The sequence below is a fragment of the Heptranchias perlo genome, chromosome 28, assembly GCF_035084215.1.
Source record: "Heptranchias perlo isolate sHepPer1 chromosome 28, sHepPer1.hap1, whole genome shotgun sequence".
Lineage (NCBI taxonomy): Eukaryota > Metazoa > Chordata > Chondrichthyes > Hexanchiformes > Hexanchidae > Heptranchias > Heptranchias perlo.
Window position 1 is genome coordinate 37,245,806 of NC_090352.1, and position 27,571 is coordinate 37,273,376.

The 27,571-nt window shown below is 46.4% G+C and overlaps 1 protein-coding gene across 6 annotated transcripts in view; it reads right to left on the reverse strand.

The window, feature by feature from the left end:
* The window catches only part of bcas3 (BCAS3 microtubule associated cell migration factor), a 666,368-nt gene that overhangs the window by 17,947 nt on the left and 620,850 nt on the right, over positions 1 to 27,571 (reverse strand). For 5 of the 6 annotated variants that reach the window (XR_010968541.1, XR_010968542.1, XM_068008504.1 and 2 more), the window contains one exon: positions 27,085 to 27,252. The exons of the other annotated variant lie outside the window; for it this stretch is intronic. Coding sequence is in view for 3 of the 5 variants with exons in the window: in XM_068008504.1 (XP_067864605.1) it covers positions 27,085 to 27,252 (168 nt within the window). In the remaining 2 variants the exon portion in view is untranslated. The remainder of the gene's footprint in view (positions 1 to 27,084; positions 27,253 to 27,571) is intronic. 6 annotated transcript variants of the gene reach the window in all.

The window sequence follows — 27,571 nt, forward strand, 5'->3', positions numbered from 1 at the left end:
TTCAATTTCTCGTCAAACTTCTCTCTGTGCCCCTTCCCTCTGTTCATTCATCATTCTTACTTTGCTCTTTTACTCAAAATGACACATACTATTCCCAATTTTCCAGCTCAGTGTTGAGTGTGCTCCCTTCTATTTCACCCCCTCCTCTCCTGAAGACGCTGATTCAGACTGGCTGAACGCTGCTCATCTGAGAAGCCACACTTCCTGTGTGAACCTAAGCAGTGAGTGTCGGCAGGCTATTTGACTGTAGGGGGCACTACAGCCCTCATCCTGTCTTCATCCGTCATCCACACTCAAGCACCTTCCAGCAGGAGTCGCTGGTCAGTGGGAGTCTGGCTGACTTTCCCATTCACTAACCCATAGGCGCCAATTGTTCCCTTCATACTATTGCCCCCTGAAGAGAGTCAGCTAAGTCAGCAGAGTCCAGGGTTTGAACTTGGAATCTGCTTGGTCTGTAGAGCTCAGTACACAGCAGGCCACACACTTGCATCCCTCAGCCTGCGTAACAGCAGATGAACATTTAAACATACAGTGCAGTAATGAATTGGTCTCGTCGTCTACTCATCCTTCCCAGGAATGCAAGTACAAAACGACACACTGAGCCGAGCCCATCCCCACCAGCTCTGATGCCCACTCACTAGTCCCCAAGACACCCGCTTCCTGAAAAAGGGCAGATCATTTTCTCCATCCCTTGTAATTTCTGCCAACCACTTCCCCCCCCACCTTCTTAACAGAATCGTGTATGTGTTAAATCCACAAATATTTTAAATAGTTTGTATCTCTCTAAAAATTCCCACAAACCTTCATTTATGTGGGCATGGCTTGGGAGTCCACTGAACTGTGGTGATTGCGAGTGGCAGAAATCCGTGTCGGCAAAGGAGGTTTTGAAGTCGCCTGGTTGCAACAGGGGGTCGCGACCTTTAATTACTGCCATCTTAACACTTCCCATAAGGGCGTCGGAAAATAATTTAGCAGTTATTCATCTTGGGTTTTTTTTTCTCACGTTAAAAATAATCTGCTCTTCTATGGGAAATGTGATTTTTTTTTTCCCCAGTGCTGTTTTGTTTTCATAGCTGGGAGAGGTGTGTGGGTCGCAGCAGGGTGAAGGGAGCTGGCGGCTGGGGCCCAGCGACAAGTCAATCCAACAGCTCAGTGTTAATGCAGGGCCAACGATGATTAACTACCGACTCGATCCCTGTGGCCTAACTCTCCCCAGCTCACTGATGTATCCCTGGTTTATGGACTCTGGTTTTCAGATAAACTGTTTTACAGTCCACCCCATTTCAATGAGCGCCTGAACTTCTACACGGGTCGTCCCGATCTCCTGCCGTAAGTTCAGTGGGAGATCAGCGGAACCCCTCCCCCCGGCGTCAGCGGCCAGTTTCAGCCGTTTACCACAACAACTTGCGTTTATACAGCACCTTTAACATAGTAAAACGTCCCCAGGTGCTTCACAGCAGCGTAATCAAACACAAATTTGACACCTAGCCAAAGAAGGAGATATTAGGACAGGTGACCAAAGATTTGGTCAAAGCGGTAGGTTTTGAGGAGCAACTTAAAGGAGAGAGAGGTAGAGAGGCGGAGATGTTTAGAGCTTAGGGCCCAGACAGCTGAAGGCACAGCCGTCAACGGTGGAGCGATGAAAAACGGGGATGCACAAGGTGCCAGAGGCTGGAGGAACGCAGAGTTTTCGGGGGGTTGTATGGCTGGAGGAGGTTACAGAGATCAGGAGGGGGGGGGGTGAGGCGATGGAGGGATTTCAACACGAGAATGAGAATTTTAAGTTGTTGGACCGGGAGCTAATGTAGGTCAGCGAGCACAGGGGTGTTGGTGCGAGTTAGGATAATGGGCAGCAGAGTTTTGGATGAGCTGAAGTTTATGGAGGGTGGAAGAAGAAAGGCCGTCCAGAAGAGAATTGGAATAGTTGTTGTTTATTCAGGGCCCCCCTAAAGCTACAATAGGACTACAGGAGAATGCTGGCAGAAATTGAGGGCCTCCTTTGAAGAAACCCTGCGTGAAATGCAGAGACTTAAATGCCCTGAATTGCCTCCAATGTTACTCTATGGTAATACCATTCCAATGTAACAGACCTATTTATAATGGTATATGCCAATAGTATTGCCATGTAATTCGATACATTTCTATCTGGATGCAGGAACAATCGCATTTTGTGCTGCTACCGACCTTTCAGCTTCTGACACTTCACACAGAGTGCCATTGGCAAAGAGAACTCATCTAGTGTGCCAGGAAGTACCGAAACCCCACTCAGAACCAGGAGGTAGCCTTCAGATCAAGCATCAGCAAGCCCAGACAGTTTTGCTCTGTGAGTGACAGAGTGCCTGGACCCCAATGCCAGGCCACTATCCGTGTCTCCTGGCTCCTCTGCAGAACTCAACTCCACACACATAGTAGGAGGATCAATCTTCAGTGATGTAGTGCAGCTTTCAGAACCTGCTCATCTGTTGGTCTTTTATATGACCAACAGTGCTTAGACTGACAGGGGCAGAAAGTTGTCTTCATCTCAAGGAGAGAACCGAGGGAAGGCCGTCCAGAAAAACGGAAAAAGAACAGAAAGAACTTGCATTTATACAGTGCCTTTGTCGACTGTAGGACGTCCAAAAGCACTTTCAAACCAACTGATTACTTTTCAAATGTAGTTACTGTTGTAACATAGGGAAACGTGGTAGCCAATTTGCACACAAACAGCAATGATGTTGGTTGATGGATATAAGTTGGCCATGGCATTGAGAGAATTTCCCTATTCTTCTTCTATAAGTGCTAAGGGATTGTCTAGGTCCACCTGAGAGGACAGATGGGGCCTCGGTTTAACATCCCATCCAAGAGACAGTTCTTCCAATAATGCAGCACTCCCTTAGTAATACGCTGAAGTTTCAGCGGAGATTATATGCTCGAGTCTCTGGCGTGGAGCTTGAATCGACGATCTTCTGACGTAGAGGAGAGAGCGCTACCAATGAACCAAGGCTCTCACCTAGGGGAAAGTGAAGATCAACTAGAATGAAGCCGTCTGCTTTTACACAACCATCGCTGGCCACTGCCCCATCTAAGGAGCAATCAAAACACAGGCCCCGAACTGGAAACTTCTTGTACAGAGTGTTGTTAAGAACTCTGCTGCCCGTATCCAACTTGCACCAAGTCCCGTTCACCCATCACCCCTGTGCTCGTTGACCTAAATTGGCTCCCGGTCCAGCAGTGCCTCGATTTTAAAATTTTCATCCTTGTTTTCAAATCCCTTCATGGCCTCACCCTTCCCTATCTCTGTAACCTCCTCCAGCCCTACAACGCTCTGAGAGCTCTGCATTCCTCCAATTCTGACCTCTTTCGCATCCCCGATTTTCATTGCTCCACCATTGGCGGCCGTGCCTTCAGCTGCCTAGGCCCTAAGAATTCCCTCCCTAAACCCCTCCGCCTCTCTCTCCTCCTTTAAGACACTTCTTAAAACCTTCCTCTTTGACAACCCGTCCTAAAATTTCCTTATGTGACCTGGTGTCAAATTTTGTTTGATAGTCGCTCCTGTGAAGCGCCTCTCACCATATGGACCCTTTTTAAAATAATCAACCCACCACAATGAACGATCATTTAACATTTTTTGTTTATTATTGTTGCTGATGTTAATTTTTTTTGTGGTGACATCATGTGAGAAACTGGCTTGGTTGTATCACTGAGTCTGCCAGTGTGAAGGAATTTGACTAAAGCCAGGAGAGATTCGGGCACTATCCCTGGGGTGCTCAATGACGGTGACATTTTACCCCTAACCCTTGCGGGGTTCCACCAAACCACTTCCTCCAGTGATGTCACCAACGACTCATCATCTAAACAAACTGAACCAACAGAAATACCAGTGATTTATTGTCAATTTGAAATGTTTCTTCCCTTTTCTCTGTAACTGGGTTGTGTTTATTCTGTCCACCAGTTTGAGGCTAACCCTGTACACGAAGATCGACATCAAGATTACAATGCTGTTTGGATACCAATAATTTTTCTTTTTAATGAATTTTGTGTTCATCACAGTGAGGGAGATTAGTCTTTGTGAGCAGAAGACTTTCCACTTGAGGCACCCAGTGTCAACATTGAGTACTCCCAGGCGAGATACAGCACAAACTCCTGTTGAAGCGGAGCCCGACAGATCTTTTAAAAAGGAATTGCTTGAGAAATATGATCATTAAAAGGGAAATGAGCGGGAGAGTGGGATTATACTGGGTAGTTAATAGGGAATGAAACACCAGTGCAGACTTGACGGCTCGAATAGCCTATTCCACTCACTTCATTAGCCTAACTTCAGAAGCTCCCTATTGCACCAGTGCAATGTCTTTCTATTTCATATACCAGCTTCTATTTCATGTACCAGCTTCTATTTCATGTACCAGCCACTTTAAGGCATGAGTGAGATTGGCATTTCATAGAATGGTACAGAACAGAAGGAGGTCATTCAGCCCATCGTGCCTGTACCGGCTCTTTGAAAGAGCTATCCAATTAGTCCCACTCCCTGCTCTTCCCCCATAGCCCTGCAAATCTTTCCTCTTCAAGTATTTATCCAATTCCCTTTTGAAAGTTACTACTGAATCTGCCACCATCACCCTTTCAGGCAGTGCACTCCAGATCATAACACTACACTGCATTAAAAAAATTCTGCTCTCCCCTCTGGTTCTTTTGCAAATTACCTTAAATCTGTTTCCTCTGGTTCCACCCACCAGTGGAAGCAATTTCTCCCCATCTACTCTATCAAAACCCCTCAAAATTTTGAACACCTCTATTAAATCTCCCTTTAACCTTCTTTGCTCTAAAGAGACCAACCCCAGCTTCTCTAATCTCTCCACATAACTGAAGTCCATCATCCCTGGTACCATTCTAATAAATCTCCTCTGCACCCTCTCTAACGCATTCACATCCATCCTAAAGTATGCTACCCAGAATTGGACACAATACTCCAGCTGTGGCCTAACCAGTGATTTGTAAAGGTTCAGCATAATTTCCTTGCTTTTGTACTCTATACCTCTATTAATAAAGTCAAGAATCCCATTTGCTTTTTTAGCAGCCTTATCAACTTGTCCTGCCACCTTCAAAGATTTGTGTACACAAATCCCCAGGTCTCTCTGTTCCTGCCCCCCCCCCCTTAAAATTGTACCATTTAGTTGATATTGCCTCTCCTCATTCTTCCTTTCAAAATGCATCACTTCACACTTCTCTGCATTAAATTTCATCTGCTGAAATTGGTGCTGAAAAAAGGGCAGTCGTGCACTGTGGGCCCATGTCCATTAGGAACTGCATTGTGACTGCCCAAATTCATTTTAATAGGAACAGGAGTAGGCCATTCGGCCCGTCGAGCCTGCCATCCAATCAGATCATGGCTGATCTGTAGCTCAACTCATCTACTCACCTTTGTTCCACATCCCTGGTTAGCGAACAACAATCTTTTGATCTCAGTCTTGAAAATTTCAATTGACCCCCAGCATCCACTGCCTTTCGGGGGAGAGAGTTCCAGATTTCCACTACTCTTTGTGTGAAAAAGTGCTTCCTGATTTTACTCCTGAATGGCCTAGCTTTAATTTTAAAATTGTGCCTCTTGTTCTGGATTCCCCCACAGAGGAAATAGTTTCTCTGTACCTACACTATCAAATCCCTTATCTATTTTAAATACCTTGATTACATCACCCCTCAACCTTTCAAACTCAAGGGACTACAAGGCCAGTTTATGCAGCCTGTTCCCATAATTTAACCCTTTGAGCCCTTATGTAAATAAGTACCTTACGGTCAGTAGAGTGTGGAGATTTTCATCCATCAATATGGGCTGAATTCATTCCCACATCATTAGTGACGTTTATACTGGAGAACACCTGGCAGTGAGCAACCAGATGGCACAGTATGCCAGCACCCTAAACCGCAGATTGAAGACCTTGGCTCAACTCCCAGCTTCAGTTGACTGATCTATCCTCCAGATGGTGCTTTGTGAGTCTCTGCCAGGTCATCAGGTGCAACTCTGAGTGGACTTGAGGGGACCGACCCAGTAGGAGGCAAGGAAAATATAGGCCAGAACATACTGTCTATCAGCTCAACACAAGGAGTGGCACTGGTGAGGGTCACAGAACTGACTGTTACAGCAGTTGACTACTTGCACTCTCAGCCAGAATCTCCAGGGTCCGCGGCATGGTAAGCTTTGAGCGAGAGGAAATAAGCTGGACGAATACCAATCCATAATGAGACATGAACCTTTGGCCCTATTTACACACACTCTCCTGTTCCCACAATCTGCATTGGGTCAGCTAATTAACTCACCTGCTACGCACAAGAACTGCTGCCCCCATCAATACTATGGTGACATTTCCCACAGATTTTGATTTTTCCCTTCCTTTTTACTATATTAGAAAGGCTGTCACATTTCAGGTTTTTTGAGTACATTTTTCTTAATGGAAAGGATTGGGGATTGAGTTGTGTTGTATTTTAGAAGAAAGTGAATTCACACAGGATTGTTATAAAAAGGGCATAAGCTGCAGGCATTGAAGGTGTGTATTAAACCCAGACGGGCCAGTTTGTGGAATGTCATACTCACCTACTATTTCAAGTTGATGCAAAGAGGTTGATCATATCTCATCTGAAACTCATTAATCCAGAATGTCCTGTAGTTATTCAGAGATTAGTAGGTGGGGTGGCAGAGGAGGCCGGTTTTATTGACAAGCCTAGTGGTGAATCACGGAATAGGGATGGAGTCAGAGGGACAGCCTCCCACTGGCTTTGTAAACAGAGAAAAGGGACAAAGAGACACATAGGCAGTCAGTCAGTCAGCCAGCTAAGTTTGGGGAGGAAGCCTGGCCCATCAAGGGGAAATCCATCTTGAGCCCACAGACTGAAAGACTGATCAAGAAAACCCACTACTAGGTTAAGTGTGGTTTATTTTAATTATTTTTTCTGATGCTTGAGAAACGTTCTGAAGTTAGTTGAATCAAGGTGAGATTTGATTATGTGTTATTCTATATGTTCACTTCTAAAATAAAACAGCTTAACAAGTAGTATCTGGTCTCCTTTCACTAAGATGTGGAGATGCCGGTGATGGACTGGGGTTGACAAATGTAAGGAATCTTACAACACCAGGTTATAGTCCAACAGTTTTATTTGAAAATCACAAACTTTCGGAGGCTTTCTCCTTCGTCAGGTGAAGTGTGGGATTCCTTGAATGTTACCGCATTTATAGTCAGAGAACAATACCTGGTGATTACAAATAATCTTTTCAACTGCCCGTTGTCAAGGCAATCAAAGTGTTCAGACAGAGAGATGTTACATACAGGACCACCGAATATACAAACGGCCAGAACAAAAGACAGAGAGAGAGAGAAAAACATCCGCAAGGAAGAGAAAGACAGAGAATGACCCGTTGTATTAAAAACAGATAACTTTTTTTCGCTGGTGGGGTTACGTGATTTTCAAATAAAACTTTTGCACTATAACCTGGTGTTGTAAGATTCCTTACATCCTTTCACTAAAGTATTACGAGTCCGCCTACTGACAGACCGGAGAAGCGCATGTGAGGGCACATGTGATTGATACGATATCAGGTTCAGATCACAAGGGGCTACAAATGTTACAACTATGGGTTACCTTATTGTATAATTAGATATTGGCCAGTAAGGTAGTGTAGTGGTTATGTTACTGGACTAGTAATCAAGAAGCCTGCACTAATAATCCAGAAAACATGAGTTCAAATCTCACCGCGGCACCATTCAGTTTGAAAAAAAAATCTCAAAATAAAAGCTGATAACAATGAACGTGGCCATGAAGCTGTTGGATTGTCGTAAAAACCCAACTGGTTCACTAATGTCCTTTAGGGAAGCATTCTACCCTATATGTGACACCAGGCCCACACCAATGGGGTTGATTCTTAACTGCCCTCTGAAATGGCCTAGTAAACCATTCAACTTCTATCAGGGGTTAAAGATGGGCAATAAATGCCAATCTTGCCAGCGATGCCCACATCCTGAGAGTAAATTAATAAAAAGTACTGGCACACTCCAGAACGTAAGTCACTCAGACTCCTTATAGGAGTGACCAGCACCACTGTACCCGATAGCATGTCTATGGTAAACCTAAAATTTATTACAAGGGTACTGGCTGGCACAATCAGATTAATGCTCTCCATCCCTGGGGCCTGGATTTGAATCCAACCTAAACTGACAGGGTGAGTTGGCAGTAAAAATCAGAAATAAAACCTGTTTGGATTGTTTCAAACCAGTTCTTAGTGGATGTGGGTACACAGCAACAAAACAAAAAACCTCAGTAATGCGGAACGAAATGGCAATCTTACCGAAAGTTACCACAAAGAGACGGCTGATATATAGACGTGGAAATGTAGGGGGTGCTTTTCCAAAAGTGCATCACTGGAGTGGAAAAATGTTCCTTTCATCGGCCCAAAATCCTCCCAAAAAATGAACAAAAGCCACTGGAATCAATAGCAATATCACATTTTGCAATCTCTATCCTGAGGCTGCTTCTCAGGTCAATTCTTAACTAGATTAGCAAGTTACTTGAATGATTAAAGACAGAGTGACACAGACAAGGGCAGCTCAGCAGGGAGTGCTGTCAGGACATACTTTATATAAAACAATAAAAAAAACAGATGTACACGAGCATTATTCAAACAGTGCCTCACTCCAAAATTGAGAGTGTTACAAAAGAGCTTTTATTTTAATGTTGTTGTTATTTGGGCACCACCAACAACAACAACTTGCATTTATATAGCACCTTTAACAAAGTAAAATGTCTTCGTAGGAGCGATTATCAATTAGAATTTGACATCGAGCCACGTAAGGAGATTAGGACAGGTGACCAAAAGCTTGGTCAAAAAGGTAGGTTTTAAGAAGTGTCTTAAAGGAGGAGAGAGAAGTAGAGAAGTAGAGAGGCGGAGAGGTTTAGGGCGTTAACTCCAGAGCTTAGGGTCTAGACAGCTGAAGTCATGGCTGTCAATGGTGGAGCGATGAAAATTGGGGATGCGCTAGAGGCCAGAATTGAAGGAGGGCAGAGATGTCGGAAAGGTTGGAGGAGGTTAGAGAGATAGGAAGGGGTGAGGCCCTGGAGGATTTGAAAACAAGAGTTTGAGACTGGTACCTGTTAAAAGTACTATGAGGCTTGCAGATCCAAGTTATACTGCCAGCTCCACATTGTGCTTTTAATAAGGAAAACAGAGCTCTGCATTGCTCCGTTCACTGGTATTGGAATGCCAGCTAAATCTTTATTGCTCACAAAGAGCTGACTGACCAGTCAGCCCTCACACAAGAAAAATGACATTTAAAGTATGTTCCCAGATTGTTCATTGCTCACCCGGATCTTATTCCTGGATACGCACCAGTTGTGGTTACACCAAAACTGTGTGAAGCTGAAGTGCTGGGAGACTGCCACCTGAGGTGTCAGCCGTGACTCAGTTGGTAGCACTCGTGCCTTTGACTCAGAAGGTTGTGGGTTCAAGTCCCTTATAGGCGGGACTTATGCACATAATCTAGGCTGACATTCCAGTGCAGTACTGAGGCAGTGCTGCATTGTCGGATGTGGCGTAAAACCGAGGCCCTGTCTGCCCTCTCATGTGGACGTAAAAGATCCCATGGCACTATTTCGAAGTTCTCCCCGGCGTCCTGGCCAATATTTATCCCTCAACCAACATCATCAAAACAGGTTATCTGGCCGTTATCACATTGCTGTTTATGGGAGCTTGCTGTGCACAAATTGGCTACCGTGTTTCCTTCATTACAACAGTGACTACACTTCAAAAGCACTTCATTGGCTTTACAGCGCTTTGGGATGTCCCGAGGTCGTGAAAGGCGCTATATAAATGCAAGTCGTCTTCTTCTGAAGATTGTCTCTTGCACCACCTGCCTCAGTGACCTTCGGGTGACTGCAGGCCTGAATTACACTTTTCTACTCCTGATAGTACAGTCGTTCTTGAATTAAATTTTTTTTTGAATTATTCAATAATTTGAATCAAGCAATGTGAATGACACAGCAAAGAGGGAATTTAACGCTAACAAATGGAATGGTCAGATAATTTAAATTAAGAGCAGACTGTGCACAACTTGTGTCGATGTGAAGCCCAAACTGCTTTGCATCAATGCTAACCATGTGATAAACTGACCTGTAATTTGGGCGGAGGAACACTGCTCAGTTCGGCAGCTCAATGTGCTTTCTACAGGAGGTGCCAATAACTCAGTGACACCAGATCCCTTATGGGACCAATGAACAGGCCCATCATGTCAAGCCCCTGCTCTCATCCGATGGTTAAGCAGAGACCTCCCTGCTTTGGACAGTGCCTCTCCTTATCCCCCTGCTCTCCTGCAAATTGATCTAAAGAACTATTTTCCAGGAGGGACAAACTCATTTTACCCACAACTGACAGCGACAGGCTGCATAAACGATACAATGACATCAAGTCCTGATGTGTCAGTGAAGGGGGAGCGGGGGCACCTCTGAATAGCAGAAATTCTTCCTCATCGTCTCATACTGTCACTGTGAATAACAGTCAGGCTCTCGGGACACTGAAAGCAGCAACCTTGAATCAATGGGACACAATTCTCCCCTTGGAGCGGAGGAAAATGCTGGCCACTCTTTTCACACACTGGCCTTTCTTGCAAAGTGCTGGGCTATTCAGGTCCAACCTAATGTTTGTTCCTTCCCTTTTCTATCTTTAGTGTCTCTTAAGTAGTGAGTGCAGCATCTAAGAGCAGACAGTTGGCCTGAGGCTCTGCATATGGAGTCTGAAGAGAAGTGGAACAATTATTTTTAATAAAAGAACAGGAGAATCTTGGATTAGCTGCTCATCGCTGAGCCTCTCTGATGTGGAATGTACTGTCACAATTACAAGCTAGATGTTTTAGAAATCACACCAAGGGCAGGAGTGGCAGTGTTAGAAAAGACTTCTCTCTCACCCCGCCCTAGACGCGATGGTTTCAAGTCGGTAAGTGTGCTGCCCGATTTAATACTATAGCCCAGCAAAGCCCCAGGTTCAATCACCAGACTGCACTGAGTTTGGGTGACAGACCAACATACAAAATTGATAGGCAGTAAAAGACCAGCTGGTCCATCAAGCCTGCCCCACACCATGATGGCCGGACCATCATGACTGAACACATCTTCCCCCACCCCCCCACTCCCCTCCCCAGCCCTGGGAGAGGCAAAAAAAGAGAAAAAACCCAGGGCCAATAAGGGAAAAAATACTCTGGAAAATTCCTCTCAGACTCCCCCAGGCGATCGAAACCAGTCCAGGAGATCACATGGACCCAATGTTAGCTAAAAAGACACTTAACTTCCATATGATGCGATCTCTACCCCAGTCAAGGACCGGTCCAGCTCCCAGGATTAGGGAGGGGAAAATTTAACCCAGGTCTTCGTTGGAACAGAGCATGTGTGGATATTGGACGAGGACTGGGTGGGGTTCGGCTGTGACCAAATCCTATATGAACAGCTTGCGACAATCACTGTTCCCGAGATTCCCTCATGAAAAACAGCCACTTTGATAAGGTGCTGGATGCCAGCTGCAATTGTAGCCCAGCATGGGCAACAGAAGAGTCAAGAAGGAGGAGATTTAAAGACCAGGCTGCTTCAGTCCTCACATCACATGAAACAGCTCAACAAATCTTGTTATTTTAGGGGGGCCGTTTTATCAAAGCAATTCGAGGATTTGCAGAAGCCCACACACAACACTCTTCATCCAAAGTCGGCACTCCCAGCATCAACTTCTAAGTTTTATTTTAGGAAACGGACAATTTCATCAAGTTGCCAGCACATGTGAACACATAAAAGCACCATTTAAACCACCAAGTTTTGGCTGGTTTTCAATCTTTTTTACAATTCTCCATCCTCATCTCTCTCTTGCACCACATACTATTCCCTCAGGCAGAGACGAGGGGTGGGGCTGGGCAGAGGCGAGGGGTGGGTTTGGGCAGTGACGCGGGGTGGGGTTGGGCAGAGACGAGGGGTGGGGCTGGGCAGAGACGAGGGGTGGGGCTGGGCAGAGACGAGGGGTGGGGTTGGGCAGAGACGAGGGGTGGGGTTGGGCAGAGACGAGGGGTGGGGTTGGGCAGAGACGAGGGGTGAGGCTGGGCAGTGACGAGGGGTGGGGTTGGGCAGAGACGAGGGGTGGGGCTGGGCAGAGACGAGGGGTGGGGTTGGGCAGAGACGAGGGGTGAGGCTGGGCAGTGACGAGGGGTGGGGTTGGGCAGAGACGAGGGGTGGGGCTGGGCAGAGGCGAGGGGTGGGGCTGGGCAGAGGCGAGGGGTGAGGCTGGGCCGTGACGAGGGGTGGGTTTGGGCAGTGACGAGGGGTGGGGTTGGGCAGAGACGAGGGGTGGGGCTGGGCAGTGACGAGGGGTGGGGCTGGGCAGTGACGAGGGGTGGGTTTGGGCAGTGACGAGGGGTGGGGCTGGGCAGTGACGAGGGGTGGGGCTGGGCAGTGACGAGGGGTGGGTTTGGGCAGTGACGAGGGGTGGGTTTGGGCAGTGACGAGGGGTGGGGCTGGGCAGAGGCGAGGGGTGGGGTTGGGCAAGGATGAGGGGAAGGGGGGCAGACATCGACCAATTGGCTGCTAAGAGGTGCACAGGAGCGGCCCAGGAAGTCATTACCTTCCATCCTCTATATGGCAGCTTTCCCTGAATGAATTGAGATTAGGAACCTTCCATATGGGCACCAGTGGGCGCGATTCTACATCCAGTCTCTCTGTGAAGCATCGCCATCCCACAAACTGGGTTCATCCAAACTATGGCTCCCAAAGTATCTTCCTGACGGATTTGGTTACTCCTGTCAGGGCGTTCCCTCAGGCATCCCCCGTCACAACACGAACCAGCCAATCCAACTGCTCCTTGCATCATTTACATTTGTTTTAAGCAGGTACCTGATTGGCTCTGCACAAAGTTCCATTGAGATTTTGCGCTGGAGGAAAACTCAATTTCTACCAACAGGGGCAATTCCCTTGATGAACCTGCCCCCATCCCTGTGGGAAAAGAACTGCCCCTCACAAACCCAGTGAGATTAAGCGCACATTGTGTGGTGAAACTCCCAGACACTGTGTGGTGCGTTCCATGTTGATGGAACAATTCAATGTGAATTAAGCTTGTTAACATTTATAAGTCAATCAATTGTAATTAACCTTTCTTGTCTCTCTCTATCTTATTGATACTGTCGTTGATCGACCTTCGTTATCGAAGACTGAGGCATCCGGAATATCATCTCATTTTTTTTTGGCAGTGAGTTCTTTGATGACTGATGGGACCCATTTTTGCTGGGAATGAGCGTCCGCAGATTGAACAGTGGATCCCGTGGGGATACACCAGGTGGGGATCTTGATTTTTCAGGCCAGACTTCCTCAGCTGCCATTTACATTCAGCCTCAGCAATACGACGGGTCTCAAAGTGGGAGGTGCCATCATGGATGGTTTCTCACCAGGCTTTCTTATCTTGAGCAAGTTGTTCCCACTTATGGACGTCTATTTTGCACTGATTCAGAGTCACTATTAAGCAGTCTTTATCTCTCTTTTGCTGCCCAGAGCAGCCTGGTGCTGTGGACCAGATTCATTCCTGAACCTCACTCAGTCACCATGGGAAGGTCTTTATCTCCTTGCCAATTTGTTTTCCCCCTAACCTTGAAGATGCTGAATCTTGTTCAGCTTCAATTCCACAGCAGCTCACCCAACAACAACAACTTGTCGGCCTCCCACCTTCCACCCTCCATAAACTTCAGCTCATCCAAATTTCTGCTGCCCGTATCCTAACTCGCACCAAGTCCTGTCCTCCCATCACTCCTGTGCTCGCTGATCTACATCGGCTCCCGGTCCAGCAACGCCTCAATTTAAAAATTCTCATCCTTATGTTCAAATCCCTCCATGGCCTCATCCCTCCCGATCTCTGTAACCTCCTCCAGCCCTACAACCCTCCGAGATCTCTGCGCTCCTCCAATTCTGGCCTCTTGCGCATCCCTGATTTTAATCGCTCCACCATTGGCGGCCGTGCCTTCAGCTGCCAAAGCCCTAAGCTCTGGAATTCCCTCCTTAAACCTCTCCACCTCTCTCTCCTCCTTTAAGACGCTCCTTAAAACCTACCTCTTTGACCAAGCTTTTGGTCACCTGTCCTAATATCTCCTTACGTGGCTCGGAGTCAAATTTTGCCTGATAATCGCTCCTGTGAAGCACCTTAGGACATTTTACTACGTTAAAAGGTGCTGTATAAATGCAAGTTGTTGTTGTTGTAAGGTGGATAGGAGCAACAGGCAGTTCCAGGAACTCAAATCAGTGGCATCCTCTGGGCGAGAGCTTGAAGAGGTCCTTACCCATCTTGTGCCTGTCAGATTAGTCAGACGGTCAAACCTTGTAGGAAAGGTTTTCCATCATTTCAACACTGATTACAGCCGGTGAGTAGTCCTGTACGTGAGGGGGTTAAAACCACAGCCGGAATGGTAGATTATAAACACTTGCTGCATGAAAAATGGTCCATCGAATCAGCACAGGATGTGTGTCCTTCTGACCGGATGCCTGGAAGCTGTCACTGATTTCGATAAATGAATCTCTTTGTAACAAGACCGACACTGGGTCATCCTCAACAGCTTAAAAAAAGAGACCATTTTGAAATTGAACTGTTAAACGATTAGACATTGTTTATTCTAGTTCTACCCAAAGTATCCCCCCGTATCCCATTTACCAAATTCACCATTCATGTTTCTTTAACCCTTTCCTTTTCAGGTATTTTTTTTGTGCAAGCTGAGAGTACTTTTGCATTCCCATGACCAGAACATTAACCCTCGGACTGCCAGTAGGTTCAGGTAAACTCCAGTCTCCCCGCACTTACGGCTTTCCTGGGCTGTTAGCTCACGCACCGTGCTGATGAAACAAATTAATATTACTGTACTATTTCCCTACTTTACAACAAAGGCTACACTTCAAACGTACTTCATTGACTGTAAAGAGCTTTGGGACGTCCTGAGATCGTGAAAGGGGCTATAGAAATGCAAATTCTTTCTTTACAGTAATAAAACTTGTCAAATATCAGCAATAGCTCTATTAGTGTAAATTAACTCGAAATTCTAAACGCCTAAAACACATTTTACAGAATAAAAATTAAATGCTAAATATTTTCCTGCACTTGTCCTGCTTTTCCTCCTTGCCTGTGCTTTCTCTGCCTTCCTTGTTTTAACTTTAATTTTACTCTTTTTCTAATTAACTGTTACCTTTTTCAAAAACCTTTTGCATTTATATAGCGCCTTTAACGTAGTAAAATATCCCAGGAGCGACATCAAACAAAATTTGACACCAAGCCACATAAGGAGATATTAGGATAGGTGACAAAAGCTTGGTCAAAGAGATAGGTTTTAAGGAGCATTTTAAAGGAGGAGAGAGAGGTAGAGAGGCATAGAGGTTTAGGGAGGGAATTCCAGAGCTTAGGGCCTAGGCAGCTGAAGGCCCGGCCGCCAATGGTGGAGCGAAGAAAATGGGGGATGCGCAAGAGGCCAGAATTGGAGGAGTGCAGAGATCTCAGAGGGTTGTAGGGCTGGAGGAGGTTACAGAGATTATCCCCATTTTCTATCCTAAAAATCCTTTAAACTTTCCTTTTTGTTCTTCAGTCTTCTGGTTCCCATTGTCCATTGTGGAGGGGAGAACAGCTTAACAAAAAGTTGCCATTTGATTGGCCCCCAAAAGGCCAATTTTACAGCCAATCAGATGACAAAGAGCCTACAGTGCTGTGCCTGTCACTTGTTGGTGCAATTTTTTCCAGTTGTCTTGGTTTATATGCAGCTTGGGGGCTGACGTTAGTAAGCCTTTTATAGGGTCTAGAGATTGCAAGCAGCCTGGACTGTCGAGCATTTAAAACCAGTAGGAGATGGAATATAGAGTTTGGAGGTGCAAGGACGCAGTTTCTTGTAGATATCTGCGTTGCTTTACACCAGGCATCATATTTGCAAGAGGCAACAGTGGCCTGGAGATGTTTAAACAGTCTATTGTGGTATTATTGAATCTGACATTAGATCCCTCATAGCTCATGCTATGTAGAGGCACTATGGAATGACCAGAATGGGCTAATTTATTGCAGAGTTCTGTGAGGCTGCCTCAGGTTAGGGGCCTTGGGTTGAACTTATTTGTTGATAGAACTTTCTTCCAGGAGATGGGGAGGCCTGTTGTACTTTGCCTGTGAGCTGTAACAAGGCAGAAGATGTCAAGGTGTGGACATCCCCTTTGCAGCCTGCAGCCTGCAGAGTGGAAACACTGATGATCATCACGTATCCTAACTCGCACCAAGTCCCATTCACCCATCACTCCCATTCACCCATCACTCCCTGTGCTCGCTGACCTATATTGGCTTCTGGTCCAGCAACGCCTCGATTTTAAAATCCCTCCATGGCCTCGCCCCTCCCCATCTCTATAACCTCCTCCAGCCCTACAACACTCTGAGATCTCTGCGCTCCCCCAATTCTGGCCTCTTGCACATCCCCGATTGTAATTGCTCCATCATCAGCGGGCGCGCCCTCCTTAAACCTCTCCACCTCTCTCTCTTCCTTTAAGTCACTCCTTAAAACCTACCTCTTTGACCAATCTTTTGGTAACCTGTCCTAATATCTCCTCTTGTGGCTCGGTGTCAAATTTTGTTTGATAATCACTCCTGTGAAGCACCTTGGGATGTTTTACTATGTTAAAGGCGCTATATAAATGCAAGTTATAGTTGTAGTTTGCCATCAGTGTTACCCACATGCCCGGAGCATCATTTACATTCATCCACCAGTGTTGAGAACAAAATTTTGTTTTCTCTGAGGGTGGGCACTGGCACACACAGAGCTTACCAAATCGGGCAAAAAGGACACAGTTGAAATTCACTCCCTCTGCTGTGTTGATGTAAATACCCGAACCCAGTGCCAGGAATATCCCTGTCGTACAGGGGTGGGGGAGTGAGAGGGGACAAATAGTTGGGGCTGTACACATTAAGAAGCCTAATAGGTTACTTGGCGTGGCACTGAACCATTGAGACGTGTTAATGTTCACGTCACTTTCTGTTTACACAGGAAGGAGGGAACCTTTCCCCTCTTGACCAGTGAGTGGAGCCCCTCCATACTGAACCATCGCAGAATTTTGCAATATCTGATAATAGAATAAAGAATCTCGTATCAAAAGAAGGGGAGGGGATTGGCAGGAAGCCGAGCACCAGGCCCAGACCATCTGTAAGCTATTTCAGACATGCCTGGATGGGCCGTGGCTCATGGATTCTGACTGAGTGTGCTGTGTTTATCAGCCGCTTCTCAGGAGCATATTATCTGATCAGTGCTGCACCACAAGTAAAGACCAAAGGTACTGAAATAGTAACCCTCTTTCCTCTAATTTGCCCTTCCCTACTCCTTGCCCCCTACAGCGACTCTTCCAAACCCAGCATCGTTGTAGTGGGGCCAGGAATGGAAATAGCAGGTCTAACCCCAGCTTCTGTTAGCTGAAGTTGCACAGAACTCACGTCCGAAAAACAGGTCCAAAAGAACCCGTTGCCACAACACATCCACCTGCATTAACACTGCGATTGAAAGTCCTTATAGATAGTCTGCTACTCCCTGCTCATTCTATGACAGAGAGAGAGAGAGAGAGAGAAATCCTAAATCCTTTACAGGGGCATGAAAAGAGGAAAGAACCCAAGAGTGTTCCCTTCTGAAAAAGAACAGTGGAAACAGGTCCCCCTCCTCAGCTGCTGTATTTGCCTGGTGAAAGTGTTTGGCCTACACAGCCCCTGTGGTTGCTGAATTCAGCTCTCTGTAACCATTCAAAGGGCTGGTTGCGAGGTTACACCGACAGGGTAAAGATACAATATGGTCTCACCATTTCCCTCTGGGTTACACTACCCACATAAAGAAAAAGAAAGATAGAGCTTGCAGTTATATAGCACCTTTCACAACTTCATTACGTCCCAAAGCTCTTTACAGCCAATGAAGTACTTTTTTCGAAGTGTGGTCTCTGTTGCAACGTGGGAAATGCAGCAGCCAATTTGCGCACAGCAATGTGATAATGAGCAGATAATCTGTTTTTTTAGTGAAGTTGGTTGAGGGATAAATATTGGCCAGGACTCCAGGGAGAACTCCCCTGCTCTTCTTCGAAACAGTGCCTTGTGATCTTTTACGTCCATCTGAGAGGGCAGACGGGGCCTCGGTTTAACATCTCATCCGAAAGACGGCACCTCCGACGGTGTAGCACTCCCTCAGCACTGCACTGGAGTGTCAGCCTGGATTTAATGCTCCAATCTGACTTTGATCCAGAATTAAAAACTAATCTGGACAGATATTAATTAATCTCCGCAGTTCATACGAACATACAAAATAGGAGCATGAGTAGGCCATACGGCCCCTCGAGTCTGCTCCACAATTCAGTAAGATCATGGCTGATCTTCAACCTGAACTCCACTTTCCTGCCCAATCCCCATATCCCTTATTCCCTTAGAGTTCAAAAATCTATCGATCTCAGTCTTGAATATACTCAACGACTGAGCATCCACAGCCCTCTGGGGTAGAGAATTCCAAAGATTCACCATCCTCTGAGTGAAGAAATTCCTCCTCATCTCAGTCCTAAATTGCCCACCCCTTATCCTGAGACTATGCCCCCCAGTTCTCGACCTTCCAGCCACAGGAAACAGCCTCTCAGCATCTACCCTGTCAAGCCCTCTAAGAATTTTACATGTTTCAATGAGATCACCTCTCATTCTTTTAAACGCCAGATAATATAGGCCCATTCTACTCAATCTCTCCTCATAGGACAACCCTCTCATCCCAGGAATCAATCTAGTCAACCTTTGTTGCATTGCCTCTAAGGCAAGTAGGTAAGGAGACCAAAACTGTACACAGTACTCCAGGTGCGGTCTCACCAAAGCCCTGTACAGTTGTAGCAAGACTTCCTTACTCTGCTACTCCAGCCCCCTTGCAATAAAGGCCAAAATACCATTTGCCTTCCAAATTGCTTGCTGTACCTGCATGTTAACTTTCTGTGTTTCATTGGCAAGGACACCAACATTTAACAGCTTCTCACCATTTAAAAAATACTCTGTTTTTCTATTCCTCCTACCAAAGTGAATAACCTTACATTTCGGCACATTATACTCCATCTGCCACCTTCTTGCCCACTCACTTAACCTGTCTATATCCCTTTGCAGACTCTTTGTGTCCTCTTCACAGCTTACCTTTCCACCTAGCTTTGTATCATCAGCAAACTTGGATACATTTCACACGATCCCTTCATCCATGTCATGAATATAGATTATAAACAGCTGAGGCCCAAGCACTGATCCTCTGACATTACTGGCCTCTTATCTGATTGCTATTCCAGGGTTGAACCATTCTGTTAACGTTCAGTCATCGCAGTTACATCACTATCTCAGGCACTCGATGCCGCGATAGATTGCCCCTTTCGTCTTTGAAATTTTGGTTTTGCCCTCCAGCTTTTCCTCATCCTCTCCTGAGTGACTGGGGTCCGGTCACATGGATGCTGACAGCCTGTAGGTAGTTCATCCAAGCGGCCACTCTTCACGTGTGAAACTAGTCGGTGAGTGCTAGCAGGCTATTCTACAGCAGGGGGCATCGCAATTGATCTCAATCTTGTTCTCATCCAACATCCACACACAGTGCACTTTCTAGTCAGTGTCACTGGATAGGGATCAGGAACAGGGATCTGAGCAAGTGTTTTCCCCTTTCCAAGCCCAAGGTCACTAAGGCCAACTGTAACATCCTGTCTGCTGCCCTGGCTGATTAGTTAAACCAGCACAGACTAGACATCGAGCCAGGGAGCTCCTGGTTTGCATGGTTCAGTGCTAGCTTTACCCACTTGGCAACACAATATGTCATTAAAATCTATTTTAAACATTTATTTCAAGAATATTGTTCATTAAAACATTGCCAATATTTCCAGGGGGCCTGTGGGAGTGTGTCCATATTTATAAGGGGATCCTAGGACTCTCTGTATTTACAAAAGGGTCACTTTAGTCTGTGAGTATTTAAAAGAGGGTCCCATATATCTGTCAGTATTTACGAGGGGATCCCTTTAGTGTGTCAGTATTTACGAGGGGATCCCTTTAATGTGTCAGTATTTACGAGGGGATCCCTTTAGTGTGTCAGTGTTTACGAGGGAGTCAGATCCCATCTCAAGTACTGTGTGCCATTCTGATCAGCTAATCATGCGATGGGTATTATTGGTCTGTACCAGCCATGTTTGACGTGTGAAGTCCAAGTACAGATAGGCTCTGACTGAGGCTCTCCGTTCAGAGTTGTCACCTTCACACAGAACCCAAGTCCAAAACCAGAATCCGAGGAGATAGGGAGAGAGATGGGGCCTATTCAAAGTGACATTGACTGGGGCGCCTGACTGCAACTTGTGCAGTGTCGAGGGATTTCAGGGTGATTATCAGCGGCTTATAGGATTACAGGTAGGATATTACATATAATTACATAGAATGTACAGCACAGAAACAGGCCATTCAGCCCAACAGGTCTATGCCGGTGTTTATGCTCCACACGAGCCTCCTCCCTGCTTCATCTAAGCCTATCAGCATATCCTTCTATTGGGGCATTACACCAATTACTAACAGTTACATACAGACCATCAGTGAGTTATTATATTATTGTAGGTTATGAGGGGAATCGAAGTGTTACCAGTATTATTAGTTATTGGTGCAATTTCAGTGAGTTACAATTAGTTATTGGTGGAATCAAAGCTCCTCCCACCTCTGGTATCCCCTCTGCAAATCGGTCCCTCACCTTTGGTTTCCCCTCTTCCCGGCCATCGGTTTCCCTTCTTCCCCCCCACCCCCCCAATTGCCCCTCTCTCCCCCCCTCAGTTTCCCTGCTTCTCCCTCCCAATTTCCCCTCTCCCCCCACCTCGGTTTCCCCTCTCCCCCCCGTTCCCTGCTTTCGGTTTCCCCTCTTCCCCGGCTTCTCCTCTTTCGGTTTCCCCACTTCGCCCCCTCGGTTTCCCCACTTACCCACTCTCGATTTCCCCTCTTCCCTGGTCTCCCCATCTTCCCCCGTCCTCGGTCTCCCCCTCTTCCACCCCCACCCCTCGATTTCCCCTGTTCACAGGTGGTCTCCTGGTTCTTGGAATTTCTCACACAACAGCTCCTGGCGTGAAACCACAAGCAAAAATACTCAACTAAAAGGACCCAACCTTTATAAGAACATTTGCAGACATCACGTGACCAGGACGTCACGTGGCCAAACCGCCAGGAAGGCCTCGAGCCAGAGTTGGTAAGCCTACTCCACATCCCGGGCCTAGTGAGGTCTCCCACTCCTGATCATGATGTGGTGACTGATCCCTCTTAGAAAGTGCCTGTCGATTTCAGATGAGGAAAGAACTGGGTTCAGCTGTGATGCCTTCCGTAGTCAAACATCACTGTTGAAGATCACACACGCTGAATGGCCATTTGGATGAGGTACTAGAAGACCTGTGCATGCATGTACAGACTCAACACTTTTATATTGCACTATACACAATATTATTCTAAACATTATATACTACATTATAATGTATTACACACTATATGTACTACATAGAAATTCTATAAACCTCATTCAAATTTGAGTTCAGACTATCATTTTGACATAAAGAATTCCTGTCTTGAGAACTATCGCTGGTTCACAGGCCCAGGGCTGGCCTTGCTTTTCCTCACGACTAATCAAGTTAATACTGCAGCAGTTTGGCATGGTCTGTGTAACCCACAGCAACCGTGCCTGTTATTCGCAGGACCAACAATGGAGAAACAGTCTGGAGCGAACAGGCAGCACATTGGAGATGGGACAGCGGCCTCTCCTCATCATCCCCATAGGAAGGAAGCTGCTTCCCCAATGGAGCAGGGAGAATGGATCAGTCAGCACACACTCAGTGTGCTGTTGTCCCATACGTTAGCCATTTGGCACTGTTGGAATCCAGATGTGACTAATTGCATCTCTGATTAGTGAATAATAATGAGTAATAGACACTGTTGTTGGTCATGTGATCTCAATACTCATTCGCACGGCGTGTGCATGTGAACTTAACCTTTTCGTGTGTTTGTTGGTAAAATGTTAAGATGAAAAGCAGAGTGTGCGAGTGTTTTTTTTATCGTCCTCGGTTACTGAATGGTGGTAGATGTTTGTTAAGTAGATATGTGAAGTACATTTACCTGTGTTGCACGTAAGGCGTTTTCTACTAACATTAGTGCGTGTGGCTAAGATGGTATCGCCGTGGCCTCACCTGTGGCTAGTCAGTGCTTTCTATTGGGCAACACTGATCTAGTGCACTTGGTAAAGCAGAGACTGGGGCTGACACTGGGGATTAATGGCAGGTATAAAAGGAAGGGGGAGAGTTTGTGTTTGCAAATTAAGTATTCAAGATGGCCCAATGCCACAGTCAATCTCTTCCCCAAATTCAGTTCTTTTGTTTGGACTCTCAGGACTGCAATCCCAGAATTGTTGATTCAAGGTGGGGACGGAGGAGGAAATTTGTGGAATATTCGCACGTCCGTACATGATCTTTGGTAGTTTGCTGCTTGCAGATTTTGTGCACGACACAGATCAGCTTAACGTACGTGCAAGATGATGTCATCAACTTTCAATACAATGTCATCCTTAGAAAATGCTTTCTCCACAAACACCTGGAGTCTCAATACTCAGTGGCAGGAGTTGTACTGTGCCTGGACTCGATTAGGTGGAAATTCCTCCCTTGTTAAAGTTATCCCTGTGGACAGCGTCATATATTCCAATTAACTAAGCTCAGGTACTAACACTTTATACCTCGTACTGGGTCCCTCTGTGCGCTATTTGTTAAACCAGTGTTAACCCAACATGCGCACAGAGGAAGGTAAGATGTTAAAATTTGATTTTAAAATTCTCATCCTTGTGTTCAAATCCCTCCATGGGCCTCGCCACTCCCCATCTCTGTAACCTAAGAGGCTGGAATTGGAGGAGCGCAGAGACCTCGGAGGGTTGTAGGGCTGGAGGAGGTTACAGAGATAGGGAGGGGCGAGGCCCATGGAGGGATTTGAACACAAGGATGAGAATTTTAAAATCAAATTTTAACATCTTACCTTCCTCTGTGCGCAAGTTGGGTTAACACTGGTTTAACAAATAGCGCACAGAGGGACCCAGTACGAGGTATGAAGTGTTTGTATCTGATGGTGAAGTTTACATTGCAACGTTGTTGGTTACAGAGCTTCACCCGATGGGACCACATTTTGGGGGCAGAGGTCAGTGTGCTCAATTTGTGGTCACATGATGGCTTCATCCAATGGACAGAAAATCACACGGGATACAAATCTGGTGCACTGACCTCTGCAACCAGTTCTTGACTCCCATTCCCATCGTGTGAAACTCTGCCTCGGGATCACTACATGGCAAACCTCACCCCATAGGTGCTTCTGTGTTTTAATCCCCTCAGTACACACCCTGATGATGTTATCCTGTCTGTGTAGCTCCACAAAGGGTTAAAGCCATGTTCTGCACAAAGTTCAGCTTGGGGAGGTGGGGGGGCGGGGTTTGCTCGATGTGGTCAGTAATGAATTTTATGTTACATTAAAGCCATATAAATGGTCGGCCTAGCACAGACAACAAGTGGCCAGGCATCAGGGGCTAATCTAATGATGTAAAAATAGAGACAGTACCAATTATATGGCAGCCCGTAACACACTGCTGCAGGGACTCCCAATGAATAGCTACAAATCAAATTACAGGCTAATAGACGCACTACAAGAGGGGGCAGTCAATGCTAACTGCATTACAGCCTTGTGACCTCTGTGCTCTGAGCTGCACAGTCCAGACTCAGACTTGCATCCCTCTGAAATATGAAAGAGCCTGTTGTTAAGGGAGCAGCGGAACAAGGCAGCGCCCCTAAATGAGTTAAACACTCTGCTGTCAAAGTGCTCGTTTCCCTTTATTTATGTGTCACTGTCTCGATTCCCAGCTCACCCTTTCCGTTTGAAATGCCCGCACACAGGCGACAGTAAGCGGCATTCACTTTCCTTGTTCTCCTCTGGTGCTACAGCCCTCCGAGATCTCTGAGCTCTTCCAAATCTGGCCTCTTGTGCGTCCCCGATTTCCATCGCTCCACCATTGGCGGCCGTGCCTTCATCTGCCTCTGCTCTAAGCTCTGGAATTCCCTCCCTAAACCTCTCCGCCTCTCTTTCCTCCTTTAAGACGCTTCTTAAAACCTACCTCTTTGACCAAGCTTAATATCTCCTTATGTAGCTCGGTGTCAAATTTTGTTTGAAAACGCTCCTGTGAAGCGCCGTGGGATGTTTTACTGTGATAAAGACGCTGTATAAAATGCAAGTTGTTGTTGTTGCTTTGGAAGTTTCAGAAAATTATCAGAAGATTTGCAATGTGCTGCTATTTCCTCTTATCCTCCCCCCCCACCCTCGTTTTACGCTGTTTATAATCTTGTACCTCTACTTTCCCTAGGCCGCCTGTCACTATTGGCCTGGGCTAGGGAGGATTCCTGCTCCTGATTGATACCAGGCGAACCCTGCTGCAAAGTGCATGTGTGCAGGTGTTAAGTGAGGAACAGCACTGGGCTTGGCCAGGATCCTCCTTCCATGGCCAACTGGCCTGCTGGCATTCATCGTCTGGCTTTACACATAAAGACCGGCCTCTGGGGGTGACGTACCACAGGCTGCCCGGGTGCGGGTGGAACTAAATCCTACTGTGAATCACCGGCTTCAGGAGAAGAGGAGAGAAATAGTGGGCCATGGGGCTGCTCCACATTGCACAGTCCTAATATCAGCCCTGTTACCGGGGCCTGGCTGGAAGCCAAATACTTCCCCAATTGGAGGACAGGGGTGAGAAATCAGGTAACAAAACACCTTTCGATTGTTTGGCTCAACAGTTGTGATGCTGAGGCTGTGGAATGACAAGAGGCCCACAGGGGCCAGTACATCGGCTGAGTCCCCCTGACAACAGATCCAGCTCCTGGACATGTGTGGGCCTCAGGCCTTCTCTTCTAAATATGCCAAATAAGGTGGTTATACATTGACAATGTTATTTGTGGGGGGAGGGGATATTGTGTGGGGTCCTCGGAGTCGGAGAGTCACATGATAAGATACGGCGAATCTGCCCCGGCCTATCTCCCAGCATTTCTGCAGTTCTTACACTAAAAATGGATTAATGGATGTCAGACTGGAAGCCTGTCAGCACATTCTTGAGTGTTTTTCATGAAGGCATTATTTATCAGCAATCTACTGGCCTGAGTACCTTCTCCATGAGAGCAGTAAACAGCATTTGAGCCAGTACAGTCTCTGTCTGCACACATTTCCATCCTGTCCCAATATATAATTAGCACCAATAAGTTAACAGACCAAAATGTACCAGACTCAGTAACTAGCTCACGTTACTGAGAGGAATTCCGATGAAATAACGAGGCTGCTGGGTTGCTTTGGGAGATAGGAATGTCAAGATTGTCAAGTTAGCAGCAATTTGCCAACACCAAACCCAGTCAGGGGGTCGGGGTCGGGATCGGGATTGTGACCAGGCTGAGGGGTGGGATCAAGGACCGGGTTCTGATGGTTGCTTTCCTGTTAATAAGAGTTCTCTGAAAACCTGAATAACCCCAGTAAGCAACAACCTCCACATCACGAGACGCGGAGGTAAGGGGAATAAAAAAAAGACTTGCATTTTAAAGCACCTTTCATGACCTCTGCACGTCCCAAAGTGCTTTACAACCAATGAATTACTTTTAAAGTGTAGTCATTGTAGTAATGTAGGAAACGCAGCAGCCAATTTGCGCACAGCAAGATCCCACAAATAGCAATGTGATAATGACCAGATAATCTGTTTCTTTTTAAGTAATGTTGGTTGAGGGATAAATATTGGCCAGAACTCCCCTGCTCTTCTTCGAATAGTAACCTGGGATCTTTTACATCCACCTGATACGGCAGGCGAGGTTTAATGTCTCATCTGAAAGATGGCACCTCCAACAGTGCAGCAGTCCCTCAGTACTGCACTGAGGTGTCAGCCTGGATTATGTGCTCAAGTCTCTGGAGTAGGATTTCAACCCACAATCTTTTGAATCAGAGGCGAGAGTGCTACCCACTGAGCCGTAACTCAAAAGGCTTCTGGAAACTGGTTTGCATTGAAGAAATTTCTAGAAAGTTCACTCAAAAAACTGGATGGTCCAATCCATAGGCCGACAGCTGGCCAATCCCAACGACCTCTGATTGGCAGAAATCTCCCAACCCAGTAACAGCCTCACCTTCCATTCCTCACCGACAATTGATTCTGGGCATAGAGGTATCAGGGGCTGAGTGTGGACACGTAGTGAATAGCCATGGTGGGGGGAGGGAGACGGGGAAGAGGGGAGAGAGAGGGGGAAGAGAGGGGAGGGAGATCTGATGCAGCATCATGAGTCAAGCCACACACTTGAGTATTTGCATCGGATTTATTCAAATTTGATCAGCTCAGAGTGACAACTTGGGAGTGTTGAAAGTTTCATTTTGACTCAATCTGTCCTGACTTCACTTTCCCTGTTACGATGGACTGTGTCAGATCGGTTGGTGTGGGCAGGTTTGGAATCCCAGGCACTAGTATAAGCGAGGCTCTTCTAAATGTGACCTGTTGGTGGAGATGCTGAGAGTCCCTGAATTGAAGTCTCACTCTTTGGGGGGTAATTTAAGCTAACCCGCCCGGCGGGAAACAGACGGGATCGGATTGGCCGCCCGTTTTACACATCGCCTTCAACGGAAAGTAAAATCGGACCGCTGATCCGACCTGATCAGTTTCTACTGGCGGTTTAGGTTAAAATGACGCTCAATAAAACTCATGTCAGAGAAAATTTAGCGCCTGCACAGTCCCACAGTGCCTTGCAAACATAAAGAGGAACGACTTTCCCAGAGTTCTGTGCAAACCTAGAGGGAAGATTACCCCCAATGCCTTGCAAACTAATAAAGGAAATGGAAATTCAATTTGCTATTTAAAAATATTTTTGCCTAAACCTATAAATGCTGACAGTACCTCTCTTTTGTTGTGTGGAGGTGAAGATAATAGTTGTCCAGGTCAGGAGGCTCCCCGTGTCATAATCTCAGCCTCATTACAAGGACTATTTTTGAGGGATTATGCACCAACGTGACTCCTTCCTTACCTGTTCCGGAGCCCACGATGTCCCTGCTGGGTGATTCAGACATGGCGTCTGCCAGACGCTCACGAAGGCCTTCATCTGTGTTATCGATAGAAGACATATGACGCAGCCCAAAGCTCTCTGGCCAACTGCCGCACACTTCCAGTAGTGTCACGCTACGGTCAAACGTCCCTGAAACAAGAGGAGCGGGCTTTCATTTAGGGTCACTCCTTCTCCAAACGTCTCCCTCTGAGGGTCACTCATCTCGACCCAAAATCCGGCTTCAGTTGAGCTCGGACTCCTCCACACTTTCAGTAACACTGGTCGTCCTGGCCCTTGTTTTTATATATTCAGTGGCTCATTTTTGGGATACGGTGTATAAGTAATTTGAGCCATGACATGTGCTAAGTGTAACATGCTTGGGAGGAACAGGTGACTTTGGACCTGTGGTTCCCAAAGCTCTCCACCACTGGGGGTTTTCCTCACCTAGTGCCTAGGTCTTTTGTAGACT